The sequence below is a fragment of the Bufo bufo genome, chromosome 5 (assembly GCF_905171765.1).
Source record: "Bufo bufo chromosome 5, aBufBuf1.1, whole genome shotgun sequence".
NCBI lineage: Eukaryota > Metazoa > Chordata > Amphibia > Anura > Bufonidae > Bufo > Bufo bufo.
The window spans coordinates 427,717,830-427,745,714 of NC_053393.1; the positions used below are offsets into that span (position 1 = coordinate 427,717,830).

The 27,885-nt window shown below is 44.7% G+C and overlaps 1 protein-coding gene across 3 annotated transcripts in view; it reads left to right on the plus strand.

The window, feature by feature from the left end:
* The window catches only part of ANO10 (anoctamin 10), a 285,873-nt gene that overhangs the window by 69,926 nt on the left and 188,062 nt on the right, over positions 1-27,885 (plus strand). For all 3 annotated transcript variants that reach the window (XM_040433433.1, XM_040433430.1, XM_040433431.1), the window contains exons 9-11: positions 748-930; positions 2,647-2,838; positions 4,028-4,156. In XM_040433433.1, the coding sequence (XP_040289367.1) occupies positions 748-930; positions 2,647-2,838; positions 4,028-4,156 (504 nt within the window). The remainder of the gene's footprint in view (positions 1-747; positions 931-2,646; positions 2,839-4,027; positions 4,157-27,885) is intronic.

Below are 27,885 nucleotides of genomic sequence, written 5' to 3' on the forward strand. Positions count from 1 at the left end.
GGCCGCATGGACTGCAGTGCAGCCTCCGATTGAAAACAATGGGTGCACAGATTCGGCCCGCTTTTCGGGACCGAATCTGCACTGAAACCTGCACCCAATATCCTACGGCTGAACCTACCCAGACAGTATGATGGCCCGGTGGTTGGTCCTAGGTCTGAATCCAACCAGTGTCAACATCTGCATGGAGTTTTTATGTTCTCCCCATGTTTGTGTGGATTTTCTCCCTTATTTTAAAGACATGCTGATGGGGAACTTGGATTGTGAGCTCCACTGGGGACAGTTGGGGAAAGTTCTGTAAAGTGCTGTGGCATGTAATATAAATATTACATTAAAATAAACGGAACCCTAGTTGCTATGGGCCTTAGTGCCTATGGGACAGTTTTGATACCTGTTCACTCTCCATATATTGGAGGAGATGTTGTTCTTGTTGGAGTGAGGGTCTTGCAATTGATATCGGTCACCTAAACACATTCTAGGTGATATATCTGACCACTGGAATCCCACTGATCTCTAGCACAGGGGTCTGTCATTGTGCAGCGAGGAAGAGTTTGAAAGGAACAGCGGGCGAATATGTCCACTGCAGATCAGTTCAAAGACAGTAGGACTGATAGAGATTGCTCGGCTGTCTTCATCCGTCCTATAGACTTTGAATGGAGTGGCAGTATGCGTGGACACTTTTTTTTTTTTATTGTGGAAACCAAGAAGTTTGTTCTGCTTTATCTTATTTTTTGTCTCTTTACTGCGCAGAGCTTGGCCACATTACTTATCACCTCTCAGATCCTTAACCAGTTTGTGGAGTCTTTACTTCCTTACTGGATGCAGAAGAGGCACAAAACACAAATCGAAAAGAAAGTCAAATCATTGAAGGTGGACACAGATTTCACTTTGTTGGAGCAAGTTCACCTTGAAAAAGAAATGGACACATACCTGGTAAGTACCTCAACGGTTGTCCACTCAGATCACAATGTATTTGTACAGTGTATTGAATTAACTCCATAGTAATAGAGACATTTGGGGCCTTTTAAAGGAAACCGGTCAACATGAAATGCAGTGCAATCTGCAGGCGCTAGATCAGGAGACGCTGACCAGATTGATATATAGTTGTGTGTGAGAAAATTTAGTATAAGGTCTCATGTACATGAACGGCTCCATTTTGTGGTCCACAAACTGTGGATCCACAAAATATGGATACCGGCCGCGCGCATTACGCAATTTTCTCACTACAGTCAGTAAAAATGCCTATTCTTGACAAGAGATGGACAAGAATAGGACATGTTCTATAATTTGCAGAACTGCCGCACGGATGCAAACAGCACATGGAGGACATGTGCGATCTGCAAAAAAATTGAAAATCATTCACGGACCAAAACTATGTTTGTGTGCATAAGGCCTAACGTGTATTTTATTCATTTAAAGGGGTTTATCAGGCTTCTAGTATTGATGACCTTTCCTCAGGAGAGGTCATCATTACTTAATCGGTAGGGGCCTGACATCCCTCATACCCTTGATCTGCTGATCCCTGAAGCCTCTGGTGCTGGAACTAGCGCTTAAAATGGAACAGGAAGCACAGCTCCATTCAAAGTGTACAGCTAGCATTCATTTCAGTGGTTGCTCAACTCCAGTGACCCAGCCTGACCACTAAACTTTGAACGCTGAGATCGGAGGAGCCATTTGTTCTTTGTTATAGCCTTGTTTTGAGACATATGTATTAGTAAAGTACACCATTTCTTCATCCACCTTGTCCTGGAAGTCTGCACCTGGAACATGTTCTTATCTGTGGTTTCCATCGATGGTCTCCTTGTATTCCTGTGTCTGAGGGCCCTGGTGAGGTTAGCTCCTTGAGGATTACAACACCGTTGGCCGCCTTCCTTGGAATGTTCTTCAATAGTGCGCCCGTTCCAGCATTAAAAGTTAAGCCTACATACTGTAATCTCCTTTTCCTGCAATAGTTGCAACATACTCACAAAGTATAACAATTATATGTTCTTCTTGTTTATCTAGGCCGTTATACTTCCCTAGTCACAGCGTTTCTCCAACATAGTACTTGGAGTAGAACCCCACCACTTTCACAGTAGTCATAGTTGGTCATACTCCCTCAAGTCAACAGTCAGTCACAACAAGACTCCATTTCCAGTAGTGATGATAGCATGGCTAACCCCTACCTCCCTTGCTCACCAAGGTGACACTGTAGCACACCCCCATGCCCCGTTTTCATACCCAATATTGACAACAAGTTCTCACCTCCCACACTCCTCTGCAAAGTGCCCTCTGCAATCAGGAGGCTATATATGAGCAGCCTATTGCTGGCCTCTGTGAGAAGCTTCCTACATTGGAGTATATCGGGAGGTCATTATGTGACTGATTCTGCCATGAGAGATGGAGCTTAATGCTTTCAGTGCCTGCTTTATCACCCATGCATTCAGCACCCAACCACCAGAGGACTAAACAGCAGGGTGCAGAATTCAGTCACCAGGTCCAAATTTCAATTTCTCCTTTCCTATGTGATGTGACACTTACCCAGCAGGCAGAAGAGTTGAGCGCAGGAGATTTTGCAAGGCGTACGTCGATAGCAGTTGTGACCGAGGTTGCTTTTATACTTTTATAATCTTTGTGTAACATCTTGCATATTGTGTTTTATGTTTTTAGGGAACATTTGATGATTATTTGGAGTTATTCCTATTGTTTGGATATGTCAGCCTCTTCTCATGTGTGTATCCGCTTGCAGCTATTCTTGCTGTACTTAACAATGTGACTGAACTGTACTCGGACGCTTTAAAAATGTGCCGCGTGTTTAAGCGTCCTTTTGCTGTGCCTTCCTCAAGCATTGGAGTATGGATGGTAAATATTCACACTTTTACTATTTGTTACTTTTAATTAGCTTTTTGTGCTTCTCATCTGAACATTATACTCGAAGGCCCTGAGACTTCTTATTGATTCCTTTAGCTGAAGATTTTAACGCTAGGACAGTTTACGGACAGAAGGTGCCCTCATAATTACAGCATTATCTTCCATATTTCCTATTATCTTTTCATCATTTTATGACCTGTCATTTGGCCAACGGCTCTCAAAAATATCCTACATTTTGCAAACAGCACCTAGAGCTGAATATTTTTGTAATTGCATTAAATAAAAAGTATAGTATAGCCACTGAGATATTTTAAATAAAATGTATCTTTATAGCACCTCGCTGAGGTGGACACACATGTTCGATTCCATCCTTTAATTGCCACCAGCCCTATGTTAAGTTAGGAACATAGGAGGAACACAAGGAGCATTTGGAGCAATGAATGGGGACATCTTTGGATCATGTAGCTTTGTTAGGCTACTTTCACACTAGCGTTCGGGTGTCCGCTCGTGCGCACCGTTTGAAGGGGCTCACGAGCGGCCCCGAACGCATCCGTCTGGCCCCAATGCATTCTCAGTGGAGGCGGATCCACTGAGAATGCATCCGCCTGCCAGCGCTCAGCCTCCGCTCCGCTCAGTGAGCGGACACCTGAACGCTGCTTGCAGCGTTCGGGTGTCCGCCTGGCCGTGCGGAGGCGAGCGGATCCGTCCAGACTTACAATGGAAGTCAATGGGGACGGATCCGCTTGAAGATGACACTATATGGCTCAATCTTCAAGCGGATCCGTTCCCCATTGACTTTCAATGTAAAGTCTGAACGGATCCGCTCAGACAACTTTCACACTTAGAAAATTTTCTAAGTTTTAATGCAGACGCATCCGTTCTGAACGGATGCGAATGTCTGCATTATCGGAGCGGATCCGTCTGATGAAACATCAGACTGATCCGCTCCGAACGCAAGTGTGAAAGTAGCCTTAGAAAAAGAACGGCATGTACTATACTGTAGGATGTCTGATTTTAATGTTTTACATTATGGGAAATGCCCTTTAAGGGGTATGATCACCTTAAAAAGTGCTTTACAATATAAACCTGTGCATTATACAACTTTGCAAATCGTTCTTGTTTGTAAAGGATACCTGGCATTCTGGTTTATTGAGTCTGCATTATTTGTGCTCTCTTTTAGTTGGCATTTGAAACCATGGGGATTATAGCAGTAGTTACCAACTGTACTCTTCTTGGGATGTCATCACAAGTTCATTCCATGTTTCAGGACTCAAAACTCGACCTCTATTTGACAGTGACAGCCATAGAGGTACTGTGTATTTCTCCCTTTTTGTTTTGTTACCTTTATTGCCTTATACTCAGTAATAGCATACGAGTTGTGTTCTGTGACACGCATTTACTTCAGGAAAGATTAACCTCTGTGAGATAAGAACATTTTGTTACCCGTTTGTGTCCATGTTTGTCCCCACTGGGTACTTTATGGCAGTAATCAGAGCTGGTTTTGCTTGTGTATTCAACACGATATGACAAGCCAAGGGCTGAAAAGGTTTGAAGGTGAAAGGCACTTTCCAGTGCCTGTAATGTGCTTAGGGCGTTCGCTCCTTCTCCTATTCATCTTGACAGGTCATACCAAAAATTGTTTATTAGACTGAGACAATAAATCAAGGAAGAAGCACCATAGAGGATAAAAAAAACTGTTAACTGTTCTCGACAGATTTATTTTCCCTTTTTCAAATTTTTTGACAAGTTTTTAGTTTTCCCCCTTTAAAGGAACACTTCTATCAGAAGGGGCTATTTTTGGATTTGTGTGTGTGTGTGTGTGTGTGTGTGTGTGTGTATATATATATATATATATATATATATATATATCTATATATATATATAATAGATGAAAATAAGTGTCTCCTTTATTCACCCATACGGTGCAACATTTCGGCTCCAAAAATGAGCCTTTTTTCAAGTTCTGGAGTGGACCAGGGGATCAAGGAAAAATATTTTTTGTATTTTTACTTTTTTATTTCGTCACTACTATGCTGTATAAAGTTAAATACAAAATATTGTCCTTTGATAGCAGTAATATAAGAAAGATATGAGCTCTCAGTGGGAGAACAAGTAATATCAGTTTATGACTCTGCTGCATGGGGAAGGGTTTATCTGCAAGGTATTCCTAATTAGTAGTAGGAGGAGCACTAGAATAACTGAAAGAGTGACAGCTCTTTTCTTCTCTTGAAAGGTCTAGATTAATATGCAACAGAGCCCTGAACAGCCATACTACTGGAATAGTATTGAGGATTCCTAGTTGAATCATTACCTCGGATTGGGCCCTGGCCTGATTGATAGTCTGAAAGTGTTAAGTAGGACTCACGGTCATGTTAAAAGTTCAGACAAAGAGGAAGTTAGACTTTTGGTAGGGACTAGTAAACATGCAGTGACTTCAAAAATCATATCCAGGAATCCAAGTTTGTCCGACTGATAAGACGATATTATTTATTGCCATGTAGTCAACTTACAAACACACTGTTCAAGAGTAGCCAGAAAGTGATCAACCCCTTTAAGAAAAAAAAATATCAGCCACAAACCCCTTTTTTTAATCTGTATACATGGATGGTATTTAAAATAGTGTAGCAGTGAGTAGCATTAATGGCAATAAAATTCAAGGGGTTTTATCCACTTTGAACAACACGTTATGGTTGGTAAAGTCTCCCGATGATAAGCAGGTCACTAGGTGCCTCATTGCTGCGACCCCTAGCAATTAGCTGTTTGTTTCGGAGCCTGACACCAAGTATTCTGTTTTTCTGCGGCACCCCCAGAGAAATAAAGCATTGCAATAGGAAACAGAAATGCTTGTCGGCCAGAGCAAGGGAGGCTCTTTCTAGCCTCTCTCCATTAGATGAGGATTTTGAATCGAACACGCACTCCTATTAAAGGTGTTGCCCAGGACAGGCCATCACTAGCTGAACAGTGAGGGTCCTACGCCCCGCATATCTGCCAGTCGGCTCTCTGGGTGTAGCTCTGTTGCCATAAGTTGGTTCTGGGACTACACAGCTTCGTCAACCTTGTTGAAATCAATAGGAGCAGCTCTGTACAAATGAGCTCCTTCCACTACAAGCTTGACGGTGCTGTGTAGTTCCGGTGATGACTTCTGGTAATGGAGCTACCCCCTATCAGCTGAGGATAGACCATCATTTACTAAAGGCTGGACAACCCCTTTAAAGGGTTTCTATCACTTCGTATGACATAATTAGCTGTCAGACACTAGCGATCTGCTAGTGTCTTCTCTGGCCAACCATCCTACTATAATCACTTGTGGGGCAGCGGTTTTGCTAAAAAACTAACTTTTATAAATATGCTAATGAGCCTCTAGGTGCTATGTGGGCTTCATTAGCACCTAGAGGCTCCGTCTACCTTCATACACAGCCGCCGCCCAGCGCGTCCCTCCAGCCCGCCCATGTCCTCCTCCGTGTGACGCAGCGGACAAGTTCTCGCGCATGCGCCGTGCGCGGCTGTATTCGGCGCATTTGAGATCTCAGCTCGGAGCGGTCAGACATTCAATGCGCATGCGCGGCTGTATTCGGCGCATGCGCATTGAATGTCTGACCGCTCCGAGCTGAGATCTCAAATGCGCCGAATACAGCCGCGCACGGCGCATGCGCGAGAACCCGTCCGCTGCGTCACACGGAGGAGGACATGGGCGGGCTGGAGGGACGCGCTGGGCGGCCGCTGTGTATGAAGGTAGACGGAGCCTCTAGGTGCTAATGACGCCCACATAGCACCTAGAGGCTCATTAGCATATTTATAAAAGTTAGTTTTTTAGCAAAACCGCTGCCCCACAAGTGATTATAGTAGGATGGTTGGCCAGAGCAGACACTAGCAGATCGCTAGTGTCTGACAGCTAATTATGTCATACGAAGTGATAGAAACCCTTTAACTTATAGTTGCATTATAGAGTTTTAACCAGAGAATGTCTTTCATTTGAAAATAAAATTAAAAAAAGTTTAGAAAAATCAGTATTGTTAAATTCTAATCTTTATTACACAATAAATAGTATTGGGGACATTTACTAAGACCGCTTGATACGCCTAAGTTATGTAGAGGCGCCAGCCTCAACATAACTTGGGCTCATGATCCGGCGCCCATTCAGCAAGGTTAAATCTACACCACCTTCCTTGCTGGTGTAGATTTAAGTAATTTTCAAAGCCAAAACCAGGCAAACATCTTTGCAACAAAATCTGTGCATTAAATACTCCAAAAAGTGGCATGTATTTTTTTCCATAAATGACACCCCTATATATTTAATATTAATTGTGGCGAGTTATCTATCAGCTTGTCACTAGAATGTAGACGGTGACAGACCTTTGTGATGATCCTTGGAATGAATTAAGTGCATCATTTTGCCATGGAGGAAATTCAAGTGTTTGCAATCTGTGCTAAGTGTTATTCTGGCCGCCTGAGCAATTTTGGAGTGACTGTAGCAAGATGGATTTTTTTGAAATGCAGTGTCGATATGGAACTGTCATGGCCACTTAAACACCATTCCTTTGTGAACTGAAGGGGATGAGGAGTTTAAGAGATGACTGCGTAGAAATTACATGGACTCTTAATCTGAGTGACCTTCCTGTAACAGGAAAATATTTTGGTAAGAAAATTAAAGTAAAATGGTTTATCTAATTTGTTCCTACAATGATAAAATAATCTGTTTTCTGGATTATAAGGTTCTATGGTTATTAAGTTTTAAAGAGGTTGTTTATGATTTTAATATTGATGGTCTTTCCTCAGGATAGGCCATCAATATTTGATCGGCGACTCCCTATTGATCATCTGTTCCCTATAAGCAAGGGAGCACTGCAGTGACCAGCTCTGTACAATGGACGGACCTGTGTAGTACTAGCAGTGAAGCTACTCTGGAACAGCTGATCGGCGGGGGTGCAGGGTGTCGGGCCCCACCGATCAGGTTACAATGACCTATCCTGAGGATAGACCATTGATATTAAAACCCTAGAGTACTCCTATATCTGCACACGACAGTATATTCCGTCCACATCCGATCCGCATTTTTTGAACTTTGAATGTGGACCCATTCATTTCTATGAGGCCGCAAAAAATGCAGACAGCAGACAGATGTCAATCCTTTGTTGTCTGCTGCCATGCCACAAATGATAGAACGTGTTCTATTTTATAGAAACAATAGCAGTCACAGACTACCACCCCTAAAACGGCCTTTATTATAGATCATTAAAGTAAAAAAAAAAAACTAGTGATAACATAAAGAAAACAATGAAAGAAAAAAATATTGATTTAAATGAGTCAATCCTCTGCACTTAGGGACACGGATAGGCAGGTGCGGGCCAAATATAATATCCTATGGGCTCTGACCCTCAAACTGGCCCTAACTCTATAATGCCTGCCTAAGAACAGAATGCCCGCCCTGATAGGGGCGATCCCGTATCAGGAACCTCCTGAGAACCCTAGGATGGCCCTGAATAGGGGAAAAGCTAACAGCTAGTATATGCTAACTGAAAAAATGTCACTACCACGATTAGTAGTTCAATATACTCTCAAAAAATAAAAATAAACAAACAGTGATGGTCAGTTCGCAGTGTTCGCCAGCGAACACATGCGGGCTGCCATCTTGACTCACCCATCCGGCGATGCACAGGTAAGTCCTTACCTGTGCCTGTGCCGGGAGCCGGTCTGAAATCAAATGTGGTCATCGGGAGCAGGCAGTTCCGAGAACAGCCCGATGAAGGCCCCCGGCGGCTGTTCTCGGAACTGCCTGCTCCCGGTGACCGCATTTGATTTCAGACCGGCTCCCGGCACAGGCACAGGTAAGGACTTACCTGTGCATCGCCGGATGGGTGAGTCAAGATGGCAGCCCGCATGTGTTCGCTGGCGAACACTGCGAACTGACCATATAATAAATTGATGAAATAAATAAGAGTCAAAGTTTGTATATCACTACTGTAAACCGATCCTGATTATAGATAGCTGTAAAATTTATATTATAGTAAAAACACTGTCAGTTTTTCATGGACATTTTGCATCAGTGAGTGCATCCATTTTCTGGCCATGTGTCCGTTTTTAATGTCTGTTTTGCATCCGTTTTGGATCAGTTTTTCATGTCCCTTCAAAACGGACATGAAAAATGGATGCATTTGATTGGCAGTTATTTCTAGACCCACCCTTCTGAGAACACCCACTGGATGGTAGGCCCCCAGCTAAAATAATGTCCCCCATGTAAGCCCCCAGCTAAATAAATGTTCCCCACGGTGTATATAATCTTTTTAATCGCCCCTAGCTTTAATAATGAGGTGGACAGTAGTAGACGAAAATCACAGTCCCTATACATGAATTAGGCGCTGTATACCGGAGAGCTGGTGGAGTTAAAGGTGTATTAACATCTTAGACAATGGGGGCATATCGCTAGGATATGCCCCCATTGTCTGATAGGTGCGGGTCCCACCGCTGGGAACCCGCACCTATATCGAGAACGGAGCGGGGAGCGCTGTGGCTGGAGGACCCCGGGGTCCGTCCACCACCAAGCACTAATGCCCATGCTCCTATTCATTTCTATGGGGCAGACGGCAATAGCGGAGCCGGCGCTCTACTATTTTCGGCGGCCCAATAGAAATTAATGGAGGGCGGCTGCGCATGCGCAGTGCTCTCTCGTTCACTTTCGGGGCTCCGTTCTCGATATAGATGCGGGTCCCAGCGGTGGGACCCGCACCTATAAGACAATTGTCTGAGATGAGAAAACCCCTTTAACTTGCAAAGCACAGATAACACTTTGCTGCAGGAGCCCAGTGTAATAATGCACAATCATAGATGTGTGACACAGTTCCCTGTAAGTGGATGAGGCACTGCATATAGTGGTCCTGTGTCACAGTGGCAGAGGGTCTCCTGGCGTCCATGGTGCAGAGCGCTCTGTGAACTGTGTCACACATCTATGATTGTGCATTATTACACTGGGCTCCTGCAGCAAAGTGTTATCTGTGCTTTGCAAGTTAACTCCACCAGCTTTCCCGTATACCACTGTATACAGCGCCTAATTCATATATAGGTGACTGTGATTTTCGTCTACTGCTGTCCACCTCGTGATTGATATATCAGGGGGTGTGGCTCCTGTACAACAGTATCATCTGATCTTTACCTAGTGGACACACAAGTAGCCGATTGGTTTATTTTAATTTTGAATAGTTCCCCGTCATTGAGAGAATATACCATATTAGTGAGCTGTTATTGACATCTGCTATATTAATTCCTTTGAGACTTACCATTTCCAGTTTTGTTCTATAAACTGGAAATATCCTACTGGTTTACTTTAAGGCCCCTTTCACACGGGGCGAGAATTCCGTGCGGGTGCAATGCGTGAGGTGAACGCATTGCACCCGCATTGAATCCGGACCCATTCACTTCAATTGGGCTGTGCAGATGAGCGGCGATTTTCACACATCACTTGTGCGTTGCGTGAAAATCGCAGCATGTTCTATATTGTGTGTTTTTTCACACAACTGAGGCCCGATTTTCACGCATGGTTGCTAGGTGACTATCGGAATGGGGACCCGATCTTTATTATTTTCCCTTTATAACATGGTTATAAGAGAAAATAATAGCATTCTTAATACAGAATGCTAAGTAAATTAGGCATGGAGGGTTTAAAAATTTTTTTTATAAAAAAAATAAACTTGCCTCATCCACTTGTTCGCACAGCCTGGCTTCTCTTCTTTCTTCTTCTTTGAGGACCTGGGAGGAAAAGGACCTTTGGTGACGTCACTGCGCTCATCACATGGTCCATCATGCCTAATTTACTTAGTATTCTGTATTAAGAATGCTATTAATTTCCCTTATAACCGATCCCAAACCCGAATTTCTGTGAAGGGGTTCGGGTCTGGGTACCAAACATACCGATTTTTCTCACGGTCATGCAAAACGCATTAAAGGGCTTCTGTCAGCCCACTAAACCGTTTTTTTTTTTTTTTTTGCTTAATAATATTCCTTACACTGCGATTTATCCATCCATAAGTAAAATAAGAATTTTGGTTCAGTAGAATTTGCTAAAACCCTATTTTTATAATATGTAAATTACCTTGCTACCAGCAAGTAGGGCGGCTACTTGCTGGTAGCAGCCGCATCCTCCGATGGTAATGACGCCCCCTCTGCTTGTTGATTGACAGGGCCAGCGGACGGGATCTTTCTCCGCTGGCCCTGCCTGTTTTCATTCAATATCTGGCGCCTGCGCCGCGGCCGTACCTATCTTCAATCGGCGCAGGCGCACTGAGAGGCGGCCACTCACTCGGCCGCTTCATCCTCAATGCGCCTGCGCCGGGTGTAGATGTGACGTCATCGGCGCAGGCGCATTGAGGATGAAGCGGCCGAGTGAGTGGCCGCCTCTCAGTGCGCCTGCGCCGATTGAAGATAGGTGCGGCGCAGGCGCCAGATATTGAATGAAAACAGGCAGGGCCAGCGGAGAAAGATCCCGTCCGCTGGCCCTGTCAATCAACAAGCAGAGGGGGCGTCATTACCATCGGAGGATGCGGCTGCTACCAGCAAGTAGCCGCCCTACTTGCTGGTAGCAAGGTAATTTACATATTATAAAAATAGGGTTTTAGCAAATTCTACTGAACCAAAATTCTTATTTTACTTATGTATGGATAAATCGCAGTGTAGGGGTTATTATTAAGCAAAAAAAAAAAAAACTGTTTAGTGGGCTGACAGAAGCCCTTTATAACACTTTGCATTCTCACAGAAAAATTGTGCATTTTCCCGCAACGCACCCGCTTCTTTTCCCGCAACGCCCGTGTGAACCCAGCCTAAGTGTTTTCAGATCTAAGTCTTGACCTGATCCTGGTCAGGTATCTACCAAACGGGTCCCATAATGAGCCCAACTATGTATGGGTGAAACGCGTCGGGACGACGGCGTGATAAACTAAGGCCTCTTTCACACTTGAGTTGTTGGGATCCGGCATGCACTTCCGTTGCCGGAGGTGCCCACCGGATCCGGAAAAACGCAAGTGTACTGAAAGAATTTGAAGACTGAACCGTCTTCCAAATGCTTTCAGTGTTACTATGGCACCCAGGACGCTATTAAAGTCCTGGCTGTTATTTAATCTATTTATTATTTTCTGTGTATCTATTTTTTTTTTTTTGAGGGTATATTGAGCTACTAATCGTGGTAGTGACATTGTTTCAGTTAGCATATACTAGTTGTTAGCTTTTCCCCTATTCAGGGCCATCCTAGGGCACTCAGGAGGTTCCTGATACGGGATCGCCCCCTATCAGGGCGGCCATTCCGTTCTTAGGCAGGGCATTATAGAGTTAGCGCCAGTTTGAGGGTCGGAGCCCATAGGATATTATATTTGGCCCGCACCTGCCTATCCGTGTCCCTAAGTGCAGAGGATTGACTCATTTAACCCCTTAAGGACCGGGCTCATTTTCACCTTAAGGACCAGGCCATTTTTTGCAAATCTGACCAGTGTCACTTTAAGTGCTCATAACTTTAAAACGCTTTGACTTATCCAGGCCATTCTGAGATTGTTTTTTCGTCACATATTGTACTTCATGACACTGGTAAAATGAAGTCAAAAAAATTATTTTTTTTGCACAAAAAAATACCTAATTTACCAAAAATTTGAAAAAAATTAGCAAATTTCAAAGTTTCAGTTTCTCTACTTCTGTAATACATAGTAATACCCCAAAAAATTGTGATGACTTTACATTCCCCATATGTCTACTTCATGTTTGAATTGTTTTGGGAATGATATTTTATTTTTTGGGGATGTTATAAGGCTTAGAAGTTTAGAAGCAAATCTTGAAATTTTTCAGAAATTTACAAAAACTCAATTTTTAGCGACCAGTTCAGGTCTGAAGTCACTTTGCGAGGCTTACATAATAGAAACCACCCAAAAATGACCCCATCTAAGAAACTACACCCCTCAAGGTATTCAAAACTGATTTTGCATACATTGTTAACCCTTTAGGTGTTGCACAAGAGTTATTGGCAAATGGGGAGGAAATTTGAGAATTTCATATTTTTGTCAAATTTTTCATTTTAACCCATTTTTTCCACTAACAAAGCAAGGGTTAACAGCCAAACAAGATTGTATCTTTATTGCCCTGACTCTGCCGTTTACAGAAACACCCAATATGTGGCCGTAAACTACTGTACGGCCGCACAGCGGGGCGTAGAGTGAAAGGTGCACCATATGGTTTTTGGAAGGCTGATTTTTATGGACTGGTTTTTTGACACCATGTCCCATTTGAAGCCCCCCTGATGCACCCCAAGAGGAGAAACTCCCTAAAAGTGACCCCATCTAAGAAACTACACCCCTCAAGGTATTCAAAACTGATTTTACATACGTCGTTAACCCTTTAGGTGTTGCACAAGAGTTATTGGCAAATGGGGATGAAATTTGAGAATTTCATTTTTTTGCCTAATTTTCAATTTTAACCCATTTTTTCCACTAACAAAGCAAGGGTTAACAGCCAAACAAGATTGTATCTTTATTGCCCTGACTCTGCCGTTTACAGAAACACCCCATATGTGGCCGTAAACTACTGTACGGGCACACAGTAGGGCGTAGAGTGAAAGGTGCGCGGTTTGGTTTTTGGAAGCCAGATTTTGCTGGACTGGTTTTTTGACACCATGTCCCATTTGAAGCCCCCCTGATGCACCCCTAGAGTAGAAACTCCATAAAAGTGACCCCATCTAAGAAACTACACCCCTCAAGCTATTCAAAACTGATTTTACAAACTTTGTTAACCCTTTAGGTGTTATACAAGATTTAATGGAAAATAGAGACACAATTTCAAAATTTCACATTTTTGGCAGATTTTCCATTTTAATATTTTTTTTCCAGTTACAAAGCAAGGGTTAACAGCCAAACAAAACTCATTATTTATGGCCCTAATTCTGTAGTTTACAGAAACACCCCATATGTGGTCGTAAACCGCTGTACGGGCACACGGCAGGGCGCAGAAGGAAAGGAATTCCATACGGTTTTTGGAAGGCAGGTTTTGCTGGACTGTTTTTTTTGACACCATGTCCCATTTGAAGCCCCCCTGATGCACCCCTAGAGTAGAAACTCCAAAAAAGTGACCCCATTTTAGAAACTACGGGATAGGGTGGCAGTTTTGTTGGTACTAGTTTAGGGTACATATGATTTTTGGTTGCTCTATATTACACTTTTTGTGCAGCAAGGTAACAAGAAATAGCTTTTTTGGCACGTTTTTTTTTTTTGTTATTTACAACATTCATCTGACAGGTTAGATCATGTGGTCATTTTATAGAGCAGGTTGTCGCGGACGCGGCGATACCTAATATGTATACATTTTTTTTTATTTATGTAAGTTTTATACAATAACTTCATTTTTAAAACCAAAAAAATGTTTTAGTGTCTCCATATTCTAAGAGCCATAGTTTTTTCAGTTTTTGGGCGATTATCTTGAGTAGGGTCTCATTTTTTGCGGGATGAGATGACGGTTTGATTGGCACTATTTTGGGGTGCATATGATTTTTTGATCGCTTGCTATTACACTTTTTGTGACGTAAGATGGCAAAAAATGGCTTTTTTTACACTGTTTTTATTTTTATTTTTTTACGGTGGTCATCTGAGGGGTTAGGTCATGTGATATTTTTATAGAGCCGGTCGATACGGACGCGGCGATACCTAATATGTATACTTTTTTTTTATTTATGTAAGTTTTACAGAATGAGTTCATTTTTGAAAAAAAAAAAATCATGTTTTAGTGTCTCCATAGTCTAAGAGCCATAGTTTTTTCAGCTTTTGGGCGATTATCTTGAGTAGGGTCTCATTTTTTGCGGGATGAGATGACTGTTTGATTGGTACTATTTTGGCGTACATGCGACTTTTTTGATCACTTTTATTACCTTTTTTGGGAAGTAAGGTGGGCAAAATTTCAATTTTCTCATAGTTTTTATTTTTTTATTTTTATGGCGTTCACCGTGCGGGGAAAGTAACATGACCATTTTATAGATCAGGTCGTTACGGACGCGGCGATACCTAATATGTGTAGTTTATTTTATTTTTTTTAATTTTTATTCAGTGATAAATGTTTTTTTTTTTATCTTAACTTTTTTCACTTTTTTTTACATTTTTGTGACCCAGACCCACTTGGTTCTTGAAGATCCAGTGGGTCTGGTGTCTGTATAATACAGTACAGAACAATATATATTGTTCTGTACTGTATTTTACTTACACTGAACAGATCTGTGCTTTTAGCACAGATCTGTTCAGCACCATGGACAGCAGGACGCCTGAGCAGGCGTCCTGTTGCCATGGGAACCCTCCCCGTCTGCTCAGAACTTCGCAGACGGGGAAGGGTAAGGACGGGGCTGAGGGGGGCTCTCTGGGGGCTCTCTCCCTCTCCATCGGGGGGCTGCAAAGCCACAGCAGCCCCCCGATGGAGAGGGAGGGAGCTCCCTGACCAATGACAGTTAACTTTTTCCATACAGCGGTCCGTACGGACCGCGGTATGGAAAGGGTTAAACGGCTGACATCTTCACAGATGTCAGCCGTTTATACCAGGGTGCCAGCAATGTGCTGGCACCCTGGTATACCCACTAGAAGCCAACGATCGTTCATGGGGAGGCGGGCAGGGGATCGCGATCCCGCCTGCCGCACCGCCCGCCTCCCGCAACGCCCCCACCGCCTGCGACACCCCCCCCCCGCACCACCCTCCGGCATAAAATCGTGCAGGGGTGCAGGGGGGGGTGAAAAATAATGATTTTAGCCACTCTAAAGTTTCTGATCCCCGCGGTCAGGGACCGCGGCGATCAGAAACTGCAAAAAGCGCAGCAAACCGCAGGTCTGAATTGACCTGCGGTTTGCTGCGATTGCCGATACGGGGGGGTCAAATGACCCCCCCCTGCGTTGTTACGGGATGCCGGCTGAATGATTTCAGCCGGCGTCCCGTTCCGATTAACCCCTGCGGCGCCGGAATTCCGAATTTAAGTCAGGACGTACCGGTACACCCTTGGTCCTTAAGGACTCGGGAAATAGGGCGTACCGGTACGCCCTGCGTCCTTAAGGGGTTAAATCAATATTTTTTTTCTTTCATTGTTTTATTTATGTTATCACTAGGGTTTTTATTTATTTTTATTTTTTTTTAATGATATACAGGTGAAACTCGAAAAATTAGAATATCGTGCAAAGTTTATTTATTTCAGTAATGCAACTTAAAAGATGAAACTAACATATGAGAGACTCATTACATGCAAAGCGAGATATTTCAAGCCTTTGTTATAATTTGGATGATTATGGCTTACAGCTTATGAAACCCCAAAGTCACAATCTCAGGTACCCTTTGCTCAGGGCGTATGGATTAATTAGCTGACTAGAGTGTGACACTTTGAGCCTAGAATATTGAACAAAATTCTAATTTTAAGCTGCATTAATGCTATTCCTTTTGATTTGCATTTCTGAAATAAATGGACTTCTGCACGATATTCAAATTTTTCGAGTTTCACCTGTATAATGAAGGCTATGTTTTAGGGGTGGTACCGTAGTCTGTGACTGCTGATAATTATATATACCACCTGTCATAATATTATACCCACAGACTGGTTTCTGTCTGAACTGTGAGTCTTAAAGAAATAATAGGCATTTCTACAGTGGGGACCATGAAAGTGCAGGAGGCCTTAGGCCTCCTGCACACGACCGTTGTGTGCACCCGTGGCCGTTGTGCCGTTTTCCGCTTTTTTTCGCGGACCCATTGACTTTCAATGGGTCCGTGGAAAAATCGAAAAATGCACCGTTTTGCAGCCGCATCCGTGATCCGTGTTTCCTGGCCGTGAAAAAAATATGACCTGTCCTATTTTTTTCACGGCCAACGGTTCACGGACCCATTCAAGTCAATGGGTCCGTGAAAGAACACGGATGCACACAAGATTGGCATCCGTGTCCGTGATCCGTGGCCGTAGGTTAGTTTTTATACAGACGGATCCGAAGATCCGTCTGTATAAAAGCTTTTTCAAAGCTGAGTTTTCACTTCGTGAAAACTCAGAACCGACAGTATATTCTAACACAGAAGCGTTCCCATGGTGATGGGGACGCTTCTAGTTAGAATACACTACAAACTTTGTACAAGACTGCCCCCTGCTGCCTGGCAGCACCCGATCTCTTACAGGGGGCCGTGATCAGCACAATTAACCCCTTCAGGTGCGGCACCTGAAGGGGTTAATTGTGCTGATCACGGCCCCCTGTAAGAGATCAGGGCTGCCAGGCAGCAGGGGGCAGACCCTCCCCCCCCCCCCTCCCCAGTTTAAATATCATTGGTGGCCAGTGCGGCGCCCCCCCCCCCCCTCTATTGTAATTATTCGTTGGTGGCACAGTGTGCGCCCCCCCCCCCCTCCCTCCCTCTATTGTAATAATTCGTTGGTGGCACAGTGTGCGCCCCCCATCGGCCCCCCCTCCCTCTATAGCATTAACAACATTGGTGGCCAGTGTGCGGCCTCCCATCTCCCCCCCCCCCCCCCCCATCATTGGTGGCAGCGGAGTTCCGATCGGAGTCCCAGTTTAATCGCTGGGGCTCCGATCGGTAACCATGGCAACCAGGACGCTGGTTGCCATGGTTACTTAGCAATAGTACAATAGTAGAAGATTCATACTTACCGGCTGCTGCGATGTTCGTGTCCGGCCGGGAGCTCCACCTACTGGTAAGTGTCATTGCTAAATGAACTGTCACTTACCAGTAGGAGGAGCTCCCGGCCGGAAGCAGACATCGCAGCTCCCAGGTAAGTATGAATCTTTTACTATTGTACTATTGCTAGTAACCCGCTGCCACCAATGATCGGGGGGGGGGGTAGATGGGAGGCCGCACACTGGCCACCAATGTTGTTAATGCTATAGAGGGAGGGGGGCCAATGGGGGGCGCACACTGTGCCACCAACGATTACAATAGAGGGAGGAAGGGGGGGGGGGCGCACACTGTGCCACCAACGAATTATTACAATAGAGGGAGGAAGGCGGCGGGGGGGCGCACACTGTGCCACCAAGGAAATATTACAATAGAGGGAGGAAGGGGGGGGGGGCACCGCACTGGCCACCAATGATATTCAAACTGGGGAGGGGGGAGGGGGGGGGGTACCTGCCCCCTGCTGCCTGGCAGCCCTGATCTCTTACAGGGGGATATGATAGCACAATTAACCCCTTCAGGTGCGGCACCTGAAGGGTTAATTGTGCTGATCACAGCCCCCTGTAAGAGATCGGATGCTGCTAGGCAGCAGGGGGCAGTCATGTACACAGTTTGTAGTATATTCTAACTAGAAGCGTCCCCATCACCATGGGAACGCCTCTGTGTTAGAATATACTGTCGGAAATGAGGTTTCACGATCTAACTCATATCCGACAGTATATTCTAACATAGAGGCGTTCCCATGGTGATGGGGACGCTTCAAGTTAAAATATACCATCGGATTGGAGAAAACTCCGATCCGATGGTATAAAAGGGACTCCAGACTTTACATTGAAAGTCAATAGGGACGGATCCGTTTGAAATGGCACCATATTGTGTCAACGTCAAACGGATCCGTCCCCATTGACTTGCATTGTAATTCAGGACGGATCCGTTTGGCTCCGCACGGCCAGGCGGACACCAAAACGACTTTTTTTTCATGTCCGTGGATCCTCCAAAAATCAAGGAAGACCCACGGACGAAAAAACGGTCACGGATCACGGAAAAACGGGACCCGTTTTTGCGGACCGCAAAAAAATACGTTCGTGTGCAGGAGGCCTTAAACTGAGGCCTAGGTTTGCTTTAAAAATGATCATCATTATGTTTGCTTGCGTTTGTCAGACCTATTGAGTTCACATACATGTTCCTGTGTATGATAATTAAAGGGACTCTGTCACCACTTTCTAACCCCCCCTTTTAAAAGTATTGTTATCTCCATGGCGCCCCTGTGATTACAAAGGTGTTGTTAGAAGATAAATTCGCCGTCTCCTTTTGATAAAAAGAGCTTTTATCTAACCTGTCAATCTTCTTGATAAGGTGCCCAGGGCGTTTCTGTTGGTCTCAAGCTGCCGCCCGCCGCCGCCGCCGTTGGTGCCCAGCTCCTCCCCTGATGCTTTCAGCGCCGCCTGAATGTAATGAAATACGCCTCCGGCTCTCGCTCAGTGCCCCCTCCTCCTTTTCAAAGATCCCGCGCGTGCGCACAGGCCTGTGCCTGATGCGCCCGTGCGGACATTTACAATCAGCCTCATTGAGCGAAGTGCGCATGCGCGCACTTCGCTCAACCTCCTCATCAGACGAGCACTGCAGCCAGCCACAGCCTGGCTGGCTGCAGTGCTCGTCTGATGAGGAGGTTGAGCGAAGTGCGCGCATGCGCACTTCGCTCAATGAGGCTGATTGTAAATGTCCGCACGGGCGCATCAGGCACAGGCCTGTGCGCACGCGCGGGATCTTTGAAAAGGAGGAGGGGGCACTGAGCGAGAGCCGGAGGCGTATTTCATTACATTCAGGCGGCGCTGAAAGCATCAGGGGAGGAGCTGGGCACCAACGGCGGCGGCGGCGGACGGCAGCTTGAGACCAACAGAAACGCCCTGGGCACCTTATCAAGAAGATTGACAGGTTAGATAAAAGCTCTTTTTATCAAAAGGAGACGGCGAATTTATCTTCTAACAACACCTTTGTAATCACAGGGGCGCCATGGAGATAACAATACTTTTAAAAGGGGGGGTTAGAAAGTGGTGACAGAGTCCCTTTAAGATTAGGTTGGAGAGACATTTATATGGAGATATTGAATGATGCACTTTTAGATACAAAATAAAACACCAATTTTTTTTGCATTGCAAGTGACGTCTATCTCATCACAGTTGTTCACATTTTGCTTTTATAGTGTTATTCATATATTTTATATACACTGTATACACACAGGACTGACATTTCAGAACCACAATGAAGATAGAAGCAAATGCCCGAGCATTTTTTCAGATATACAGGTGCATCTCAATAAATTTGAATATCATTAAAAAGTTAATTTATTTGAGTATTCAGTTCAAAAACTGAAGCACATATATTCTATAGATTCATTACACACAGATTGATCTATTTCAACAGTTTATTTATTTTAATGTTGATAATTATGGCTTAAAGCTAATGAAAACCCAAAAGTTAATATCTCAGAAAAGTAGAATATTGTGAAAAAGTTCAATATTGTAGACTTATGGTGTCACACTCTAATCATCTAATCAACACAAAAGACCTGTAATGGTTTCCTGAGCCTTCACTTTTTGCATTGTACTACTGAAATAAATTAACTTTTCAATGATATTCTAATTTATTGAGATGCACCTGTATGTCCCATCCTAACCACTCTTTCAAAAGTAACCAGGTTCTATTCTCAGTCTTAGTATTTTCAATGGTTCCCTGATATCCTCCAGTCATAGAGTCAGGAAGATGCCAAAACCTGTGCTTCTCCTTAGTTGTTCAGGCATCGTTGAACTCTGTATGTACAGTGAAGTTGTTCCTCAGAAGTTATTCTCTTAGGCCTCCTGCACACGACCGTTGTGTGCACCCGTGGCCGTTGTGCCGTTTTCCGTTTTTTTTCACGGACCCATTGACTTTCAATGGGTCCGTGGAAAAAACGGAAAATGCACCGTTTTGCAGCCGCATCTGTGATCCGTGTTTCATGGCCGTGAAAAAAATATGACCTGTCCTATTTTTTTCACGGCCAACGGTTCACGGACCCATTCAAGTCAATGGGTCCGTGAAAGAACACGGATGCACACAAGATTGGCATCCGTGTCCGTGATCCGTGGCCGTAGGTTAGTTTTTATACAGACGGATCCGAAGATCCGTCTGCATAAAGCTTTTTCAAAGCTGAGTTTTCACTTCGTGAAAACTCAGAACCGACAGTATATTCTAACACAGAAGCGTTCCCATGGTGATGGGGACGCTTCTAGTTAGAATACACTACAAACTGTGTACAAGACTGCCCCCTGCTGCCTGGCAGCACCCGATCTCTTACAGGGGGCCGTGATCAGCACAATTAACCCCTTCAGGTGCGGCACCTGAAAGGGTTAATTGTACTATCATATCCCCCTGTAAGAGATCAGGGCTGCCAGGCAGCAGGGGGCAGACCCCCCCCCCCCTCCCCAGTTTGAATATCATTGATGGCCAGTGCGGCCCCCCTCCCCCTCTATTGTAATTATTCGTTGGTGGCACAGTGTGCGCCCCCCCCCTCCCTCCCTCTATTGTCATAATTCGTTGGTGGCACAGTGTGCGCCCCCCATCGGCCCCCCCTCCCTCTATAGCATTAACAACATTGGTGGCCAGTGTGCGGCCTCCCATCTCCCCCCCCCCCCATCATCATTGGTGGCAGCGGAGTTCCGATCGGAGTCCCAGTTTAATCGCTGGGGCTCCGATCGGTAACCATGGCAACCAGGACGCTACTACAGTCCTGGTTGCCATGGTTACATAGCAATAGTACAATAGTAGAAGATTCATACTTACCGGCTGCTGCGATCTTCGTGTCCGGCCGGGAGCTCCACCTACTGGTAAGTGACAGCCTCAGGTCTGTGCGGCGCATTGCTAAATGAACTGTCACTTACCAGTAGGAGGAGCTCCCGGCCGGACACGAACATCGCAGCTCCCAGGTAAGTATGAAACTTTTACTATTGTACTATTGCTAGTAACCCGCTGCCACCAATGATCGGGGGGGGGGGGGGGGGAAGATGGGAGGCCACACACTGGCCACCAATGTTGTTAATGCTATAGAGAGAGGGGGGGGGCGATGGGGGGCGCACACTGTGCCACCAACGATTTATTACAATAGAGGGGGGGGGCGGGGGGGCGCACACTGTGCCACCAACGATTTATTACAATAGAGGGAGGAAGGGGGGGGGGGGGCGGGGGGGCACACACTGTGCCACCAACGATTTATTACAATAGAGGGAGGGGGGGGGGCGATGGGGGGCGCACACTGTGCCACCAAGGAATTATTACAATAGAGGGAGGAAGGGGGGGGGGGGGGGCGCACTGGCCACCAATGATATTCAAACTGGGGAGGGGGGGGGGGTCTGCCCCCTGCTGCCTGGCAGCCCTGATCTCTTACAGGGGGATATGATAGTACAATTAACCCCTTCAGGTGCGGCACTTGAGGGGTTAATTGTGCTGATCACGGCCCCCTGTAAGAGATCGGATGCTGCTAGGCAGCAGGGGGCAATCATGTACACAGTTTGTAGTATATTCTAACTAGAAGCGTCCCCATCACCATGGGAACGCCTCTGTGTTAGAATATACTGTCGGAAATGAGGTTTCACGATCTAACTCATATCCGACGTATATTCTAACATAGGGGCGTTCCCATGGTGATGGGGACGCTTCAAGTTAAAATATACCATCGTATTGGAGAAAACTCTGATCCGATGGTATAAAAGGGACTCCAGACTTTACATTGAAAGTCAATAGGGACGGATCCGTTTGAAATGGCACCATATTGTGTCAACGTCAAACGGATCCGTCCCCATTGACTTGCATTGTAATTCAGGACGGATCCGTTTGGCTCCGCACGGCCAGGCGGACACCAAAACGACTTTTTTTTTATGTCCGTGGATCCTCCAAAAATCAAGGAAGACCCACGGACGAAAAAACGGTCACGGATCACGGAAAAACGGGACCCGTTTTTGCGGACCGCAAAAAAATACGTTCGTGTGCAGGAGGCCTTAGAGAGAACACCTACGTATATACAGAGTCTGATGAAACATGCCATATTTTTTTATTTTTTGTTTTGTTTTTATGCAATTCTGACTGAAAAAAAAGTCTGTAGGCCTGTGTATGAAATTTGGGAAATTTGAAGGTACAGCAGATGCCACATAGAGCTCTTTGGCAGCCCTTTTATAGCTCTCTACAATCAATGACAAGGAGGCATCCTCTACATCTAGAGGAAATAAGATTTCACCCTCATCATAGATGGAGATTCTTTAAAAGCAGTGAGGACACAACAGGATGTTGTGATGGTTGATTCATTGTAAAAGTTTAAGAAGGGCCTGAATGTAGTGCTTGAAAATGATCACACAGACTATGGGCACTAGACTTCTGGAGGTGGGACATTGATCCAGGAATTTATTATGATGGAAGTTGAGAAGGAAATTTTCCCCTTTTGTGGTGTTTGCAATCTGCCTCATAGGGATTTTTTTGCCTTTCCCTGAATCAACACGGTAGGATTATAGGTTGAATTAGATGGACCTGTGTCTTTCTTCAACCCGATTATTCATGTAACTATGCAAGTATGCAATGTTCATGACTAGAGCTCTTACAGGGGTTGTCAACACATTTACAAGTGATAGCCTATCCTGAAGTTGTTAGGCTATCACTATTAGATTTGCAGGGCTCCAACAGCTAATACCTCTGCCGATCTGCTCTTCTGCATTAGCTTCAGCGCTGGAACTACACAAGTCTCTCGCTGGGACGATCTCACAATGGATGGAGCTGTGTAATTTCATCATTGGAGCTACTGCAGAACAACTGGTCATCGGGGGTGCAGGGTGTTACACTCCTGCTGACCAGATAGTGATGGCCTATCCTGTTGATAAGGCCCTCAGGCGTAAAAAACAGTGGACAACCTCTTTAAGGCCCTTTTACATGGACCAAGGAAAATTATTATGGATGAGCATTCGTACAAAGGCTTATTCCTGATTATTGCCCCCGGTAAATGTGCTTCCGATCTTCTGATGTACGCGCAAACACTTCATCAGCTGATCGCATCTTTTATCTGGCACATACATTGTCTCACAAAAGTGAGTACACCCTTCACATTTTTGTAAATATTTGATTATATATTTTCATGGGACAACACTGAAGATATTACCCTTTGATACAATGTAAAGTAGTCAGTGTACAGCTTGTATAACAGTGTAAATTTGGTGTGCCCTCAAAATAACTCAACACACAGCCCTTAATGTCTAAACTGCTGGCAATTAAAAGTGAGAACACCCCTAATTGAAAATGGCAAAATTGCACCCAATTAGCCATTTTTCCTCCCTGGTGTCATGTGACTCGTTAGTGTGACAAGGTCTCAGGTGTGAATGGGGAACAGGTGTGTTAAATTTGGTGTTATCAATCTCACACTCTCTTATACTGGTCATTGGAAGTTCAACATGGCTCCTCATGCCAAAGAACTCTGAGGATCTGAAAAAAAGAATTGTTGCTGTACATAAAAATGGGTTAGGCTATAAGAAGATTTCCAACACCCTGAAACTGAACTGCAGCGCCGTGGTCAAGACTAACGGTTTAACAAGACAGGTTCCACTCAGAACAGGCCTGGCCATGGTTGACCAAAGAAGTTAAGTGCAAGTGCTTAGCGTCATATCCAGAGGTTGTCTTTTCAAAATAGAAGTATGAGTGCTGCCAGCATTGCTGCAGAAGTTAAAGGGGTGGGGGGTCAGCTTGTCAGTGCTCAGACCATACATTGCACACTGCATCAAATTGGTATGCATGGCTGACGTCCCAGAAGGAAGCCTCTTCTAAAGATGCTGTACCAGAAAGCCGGCAAACAGTTTGCTGAAGACAAGCAGACTAAGGACATGGATTACTGGAACCATGGCCTGTGGTCTGATGAGACCAAGATACATTTTTTGGTTCAAATGGTGTCAAACGTGTGTAGCGGCGTACAAAGACAAGTTCGTCTTGCCTACAATCAAACATGGTGGAGGGAGTTTCATGGTTTGGGGCTGCATGAGTGCTGCTGGCTGTGGGGAGTTATAATTCATTGAGTTCATGAATGCCAACATGTATTGTGACATACTGAAGCAGAGCATGATCTCCTCCCTTCAGAAACGGCCACAGGGCAGCATTCCAACATAAGAAACCCAAACACACCTCCAAGATGACCACTCCCTTGCTAAAGAAACTGAGGTTAAAGGTTCTGGACTGTCCAAGCATGTTTTCAGACCTAATTAAGCATCTTTGGGCATCCTCAAATGGAAGGTGGAGAAGTGCAAGATCTTTAACATCAACCAGCACCGTGATGTCATCATGGTGCAGTGGAAGAAGATTGCAGTGGCAACCTGTGAAGCTCTAGTGAACTCCATGCCCAAGAGAGTTAAGGCAGTGCTGGAAAATAACGGTGGCCAAACAAAATATTGACACTGGGCACAATTTGGCCGTTTTTCACTCTAGGGGTATACTCCCTCTTGTTGCAGCAGTTTAGACATTAATGGCTGTGTGCTGAGTTATTTTGAGGGCGCACCAAATTTACACTGTTATACAAGCTGTACATGGACTACTTTACATTGTATCAAAGTGTCATATCTTCAGTGTTGTCCCATGAAAAGATAGAATAAAATATTTACAAAAATGTGAGGGGTGTACTCACTTTTCTGAGATACTGTAAGGCCCCTTTCACACGAGCGAGTTTTCCGCGCGGATGCGTTGCGGGAGGTGAACGCATTGCACCCGCACGGAATCCTGACCCATTCATTTCTATGGGGCTGTTCACATGAGCGGTGATTTTCACGCATCACTTGTGCGTTGCGTGAAAATCGCAGCATGCTCCTCTTTGTGCGTTTTTCACGTAACGCAAGCCCCATAGAAATGAATGGGGTTGCATGAAAATCGCAAGCATCCGCAAGCAAGTGCGGATGCGGTGCGATTTTCACGCATGGTTGCTAGGAGACGATCGGGATGGAGACCCGATCATTATTATTTTCCCTTATAACATGGTTATAAGGGAGAAATAATAGCATTCTGAATACAGAATGCAAAGTAAAACAGCGCTGGAGGGGTTAAAAAAAAATCATTTAACTCACCTTAATCCACTTGATCGCGATGTCGGTATCTCCTTCTGTCCCCTTTACTGAATAGGACCTGTGGTGAGCATTAATTATAGGTCAAGGACCTGTGATGACCGGAATGACGTCACCACAGGTCCTGTTGCTACACAGAGATCAGATGAAGCCAGAAGGAGATGCCGGGCCGCGAACAAGTGGACTAAGGTGAGTTAAATTATTATTATTATTTTTTTAACCCCTCCAGCGATGTTTTACTATGCATTCTGTATTCAGAATGCTATTATTTTCCCTTACAACCATGTTATAAGGGAAAATAATACTATTTACAGAACACCGATCCCAAGCCCGAACTTCTGTGAAGAAGTTCGGGTTTGGGTACCAAACACGCGCGATTTTTCTCACGCGAGTGCAAAACGCATTACAATGTTTTGCACTCGCGCGGAAAAATCGCGGGTGTTCCCGTAACGCACCCGCACATTTTCCCGCAACGCCCGTGTGAAAGAGGCCTAACATTATAGTTTGACAACAGCACATCTCCCTGTTTAAACAATGAATCTGCACAGGGACGAGTGATTGCAGTAGCTATCATCCATCCCCGTAGAGAGGAGACGATCGCTGCATCAGGCAGTTATCAGGAATGTGTGGTTTATTCCAGATAATTGCCTGAGCATCGGCCCATTTAGAAGGCCTTTTACTGGCAGTTATTAACTTAAACTCCATCCATGCTTTACATTGTCTTATTGATTCACTTCATTCCCCAGCGCTCTCTTTTTCAGTTTTTCCCTTATGATTATTTTTTTATTCCCGGGACGGAAACACAGTTTAAGTATGTTCCAGTCATTAAACTGACTTCCCAGGACCTTCATCACGGACATGGTAATCTAAATTGAGACAGCAGACATATATATTACTCCATATATCTCTCTTGCAGGACGGAAAAAAGCCGCCGTGACAGCGTCACAAAGGTTAGATGGTCTCGTATATCACGATAATTGAGTAATATGTATATCCTTGTCCTGGATTTATATTGTACTGTTCTGCTCTGGCTGATCTTCCTCCAGCTCCATTGTCCAGAGTCGCACATTATCCGGCTTCTTTATCCCCTTGGAAATATTTCAGATCAAGCTGCTGTATCCTGATCTGACATTGTTTTTGCTGTCTAGAAAAAGAATGACTGCCAGCGCGAGGATTGTAGCCATGGAAATCGAGCGGTTGCTTGGCCCAGCGATGGCAGCCAGTCAGTTTAGCATGCGTGATAATGAATTCTAAACCTTTTGAGAAGGTTAATCAGCGCCACAAATGATTTAAATCAACCTATTTCTTCCTTCCCGTCTGCTTTCTCAGCGCCTACTTAAGTGTCTTGAAAAGGGCTGCCAATCATGGAAAAATATTATTCCTTCTTGGCAATTTCTTCAGAACCCTCGTATTTCAGTGCAAGTTAATTGTCAAGTGTGTATTTTAATGACCAAATCTCTAATCCACAGCTGAGCTCGGCGCGCTGTGTGAATACTTTGTTTGCCGTGCCCAGCATCTTTTGATTGTATGTTTTTTGTGTCGAGAATGGATATATCTTGCTTCTCGCAGGTGCGCTCGGTAGGTTTATGCTCACTTTTTGGCAAGGAATAATGCAAACAGTGCATGTGATTTATTTCAATGGACGCCATAGGATCGCTTTCCTCTGGTAGACCTAATTGATAAACTGTTTCTCTTACTAAGGTGGATAATATTGATTCATTGATTTGTGCAAGACGGATGGTTGGGCAGCCATCGTTATTAATGGATTGATGTTTTTTCCGATTTTCATGAGATGCACATTATAGAAAATATACTACCAGTGGAGGAACCTTCTATGTATAAAGGAGACAGATCTGGAATGCGCTTTGGTGGATGTTAAAAGGATGTTAAAAGGGGTTATCCAAGAAATGATAACCCCTTTAATCTAGTATTCCTGCTAGAGGTTTATAGATAAAATGTACACCTGAGTGTTACCAGTTGGGGGTCCTTGCACAGTCTTACACTGCCCAATTAGTGCTCCCAGTGTCAGATTGCAGGGACACCCCCCCTAGTGGTAACACCCAGTTGGACCTTTATTTCAGGCTGTTAGCCATTCATTCATAAACCTAAACTAGTAATACTAGAGGCACACCATACAGTCACAAGAATTCATGCACCAGTTATTGTTATTGAAACAGACATGTCAGGAGATTGGTGGGGGTCCAAGTCCCGGAATCCCCACTGATCACCTATTCCAAGGAGTCGCTAAGCTCACTGGAGCTCTGGTGAGTGCAGCCGG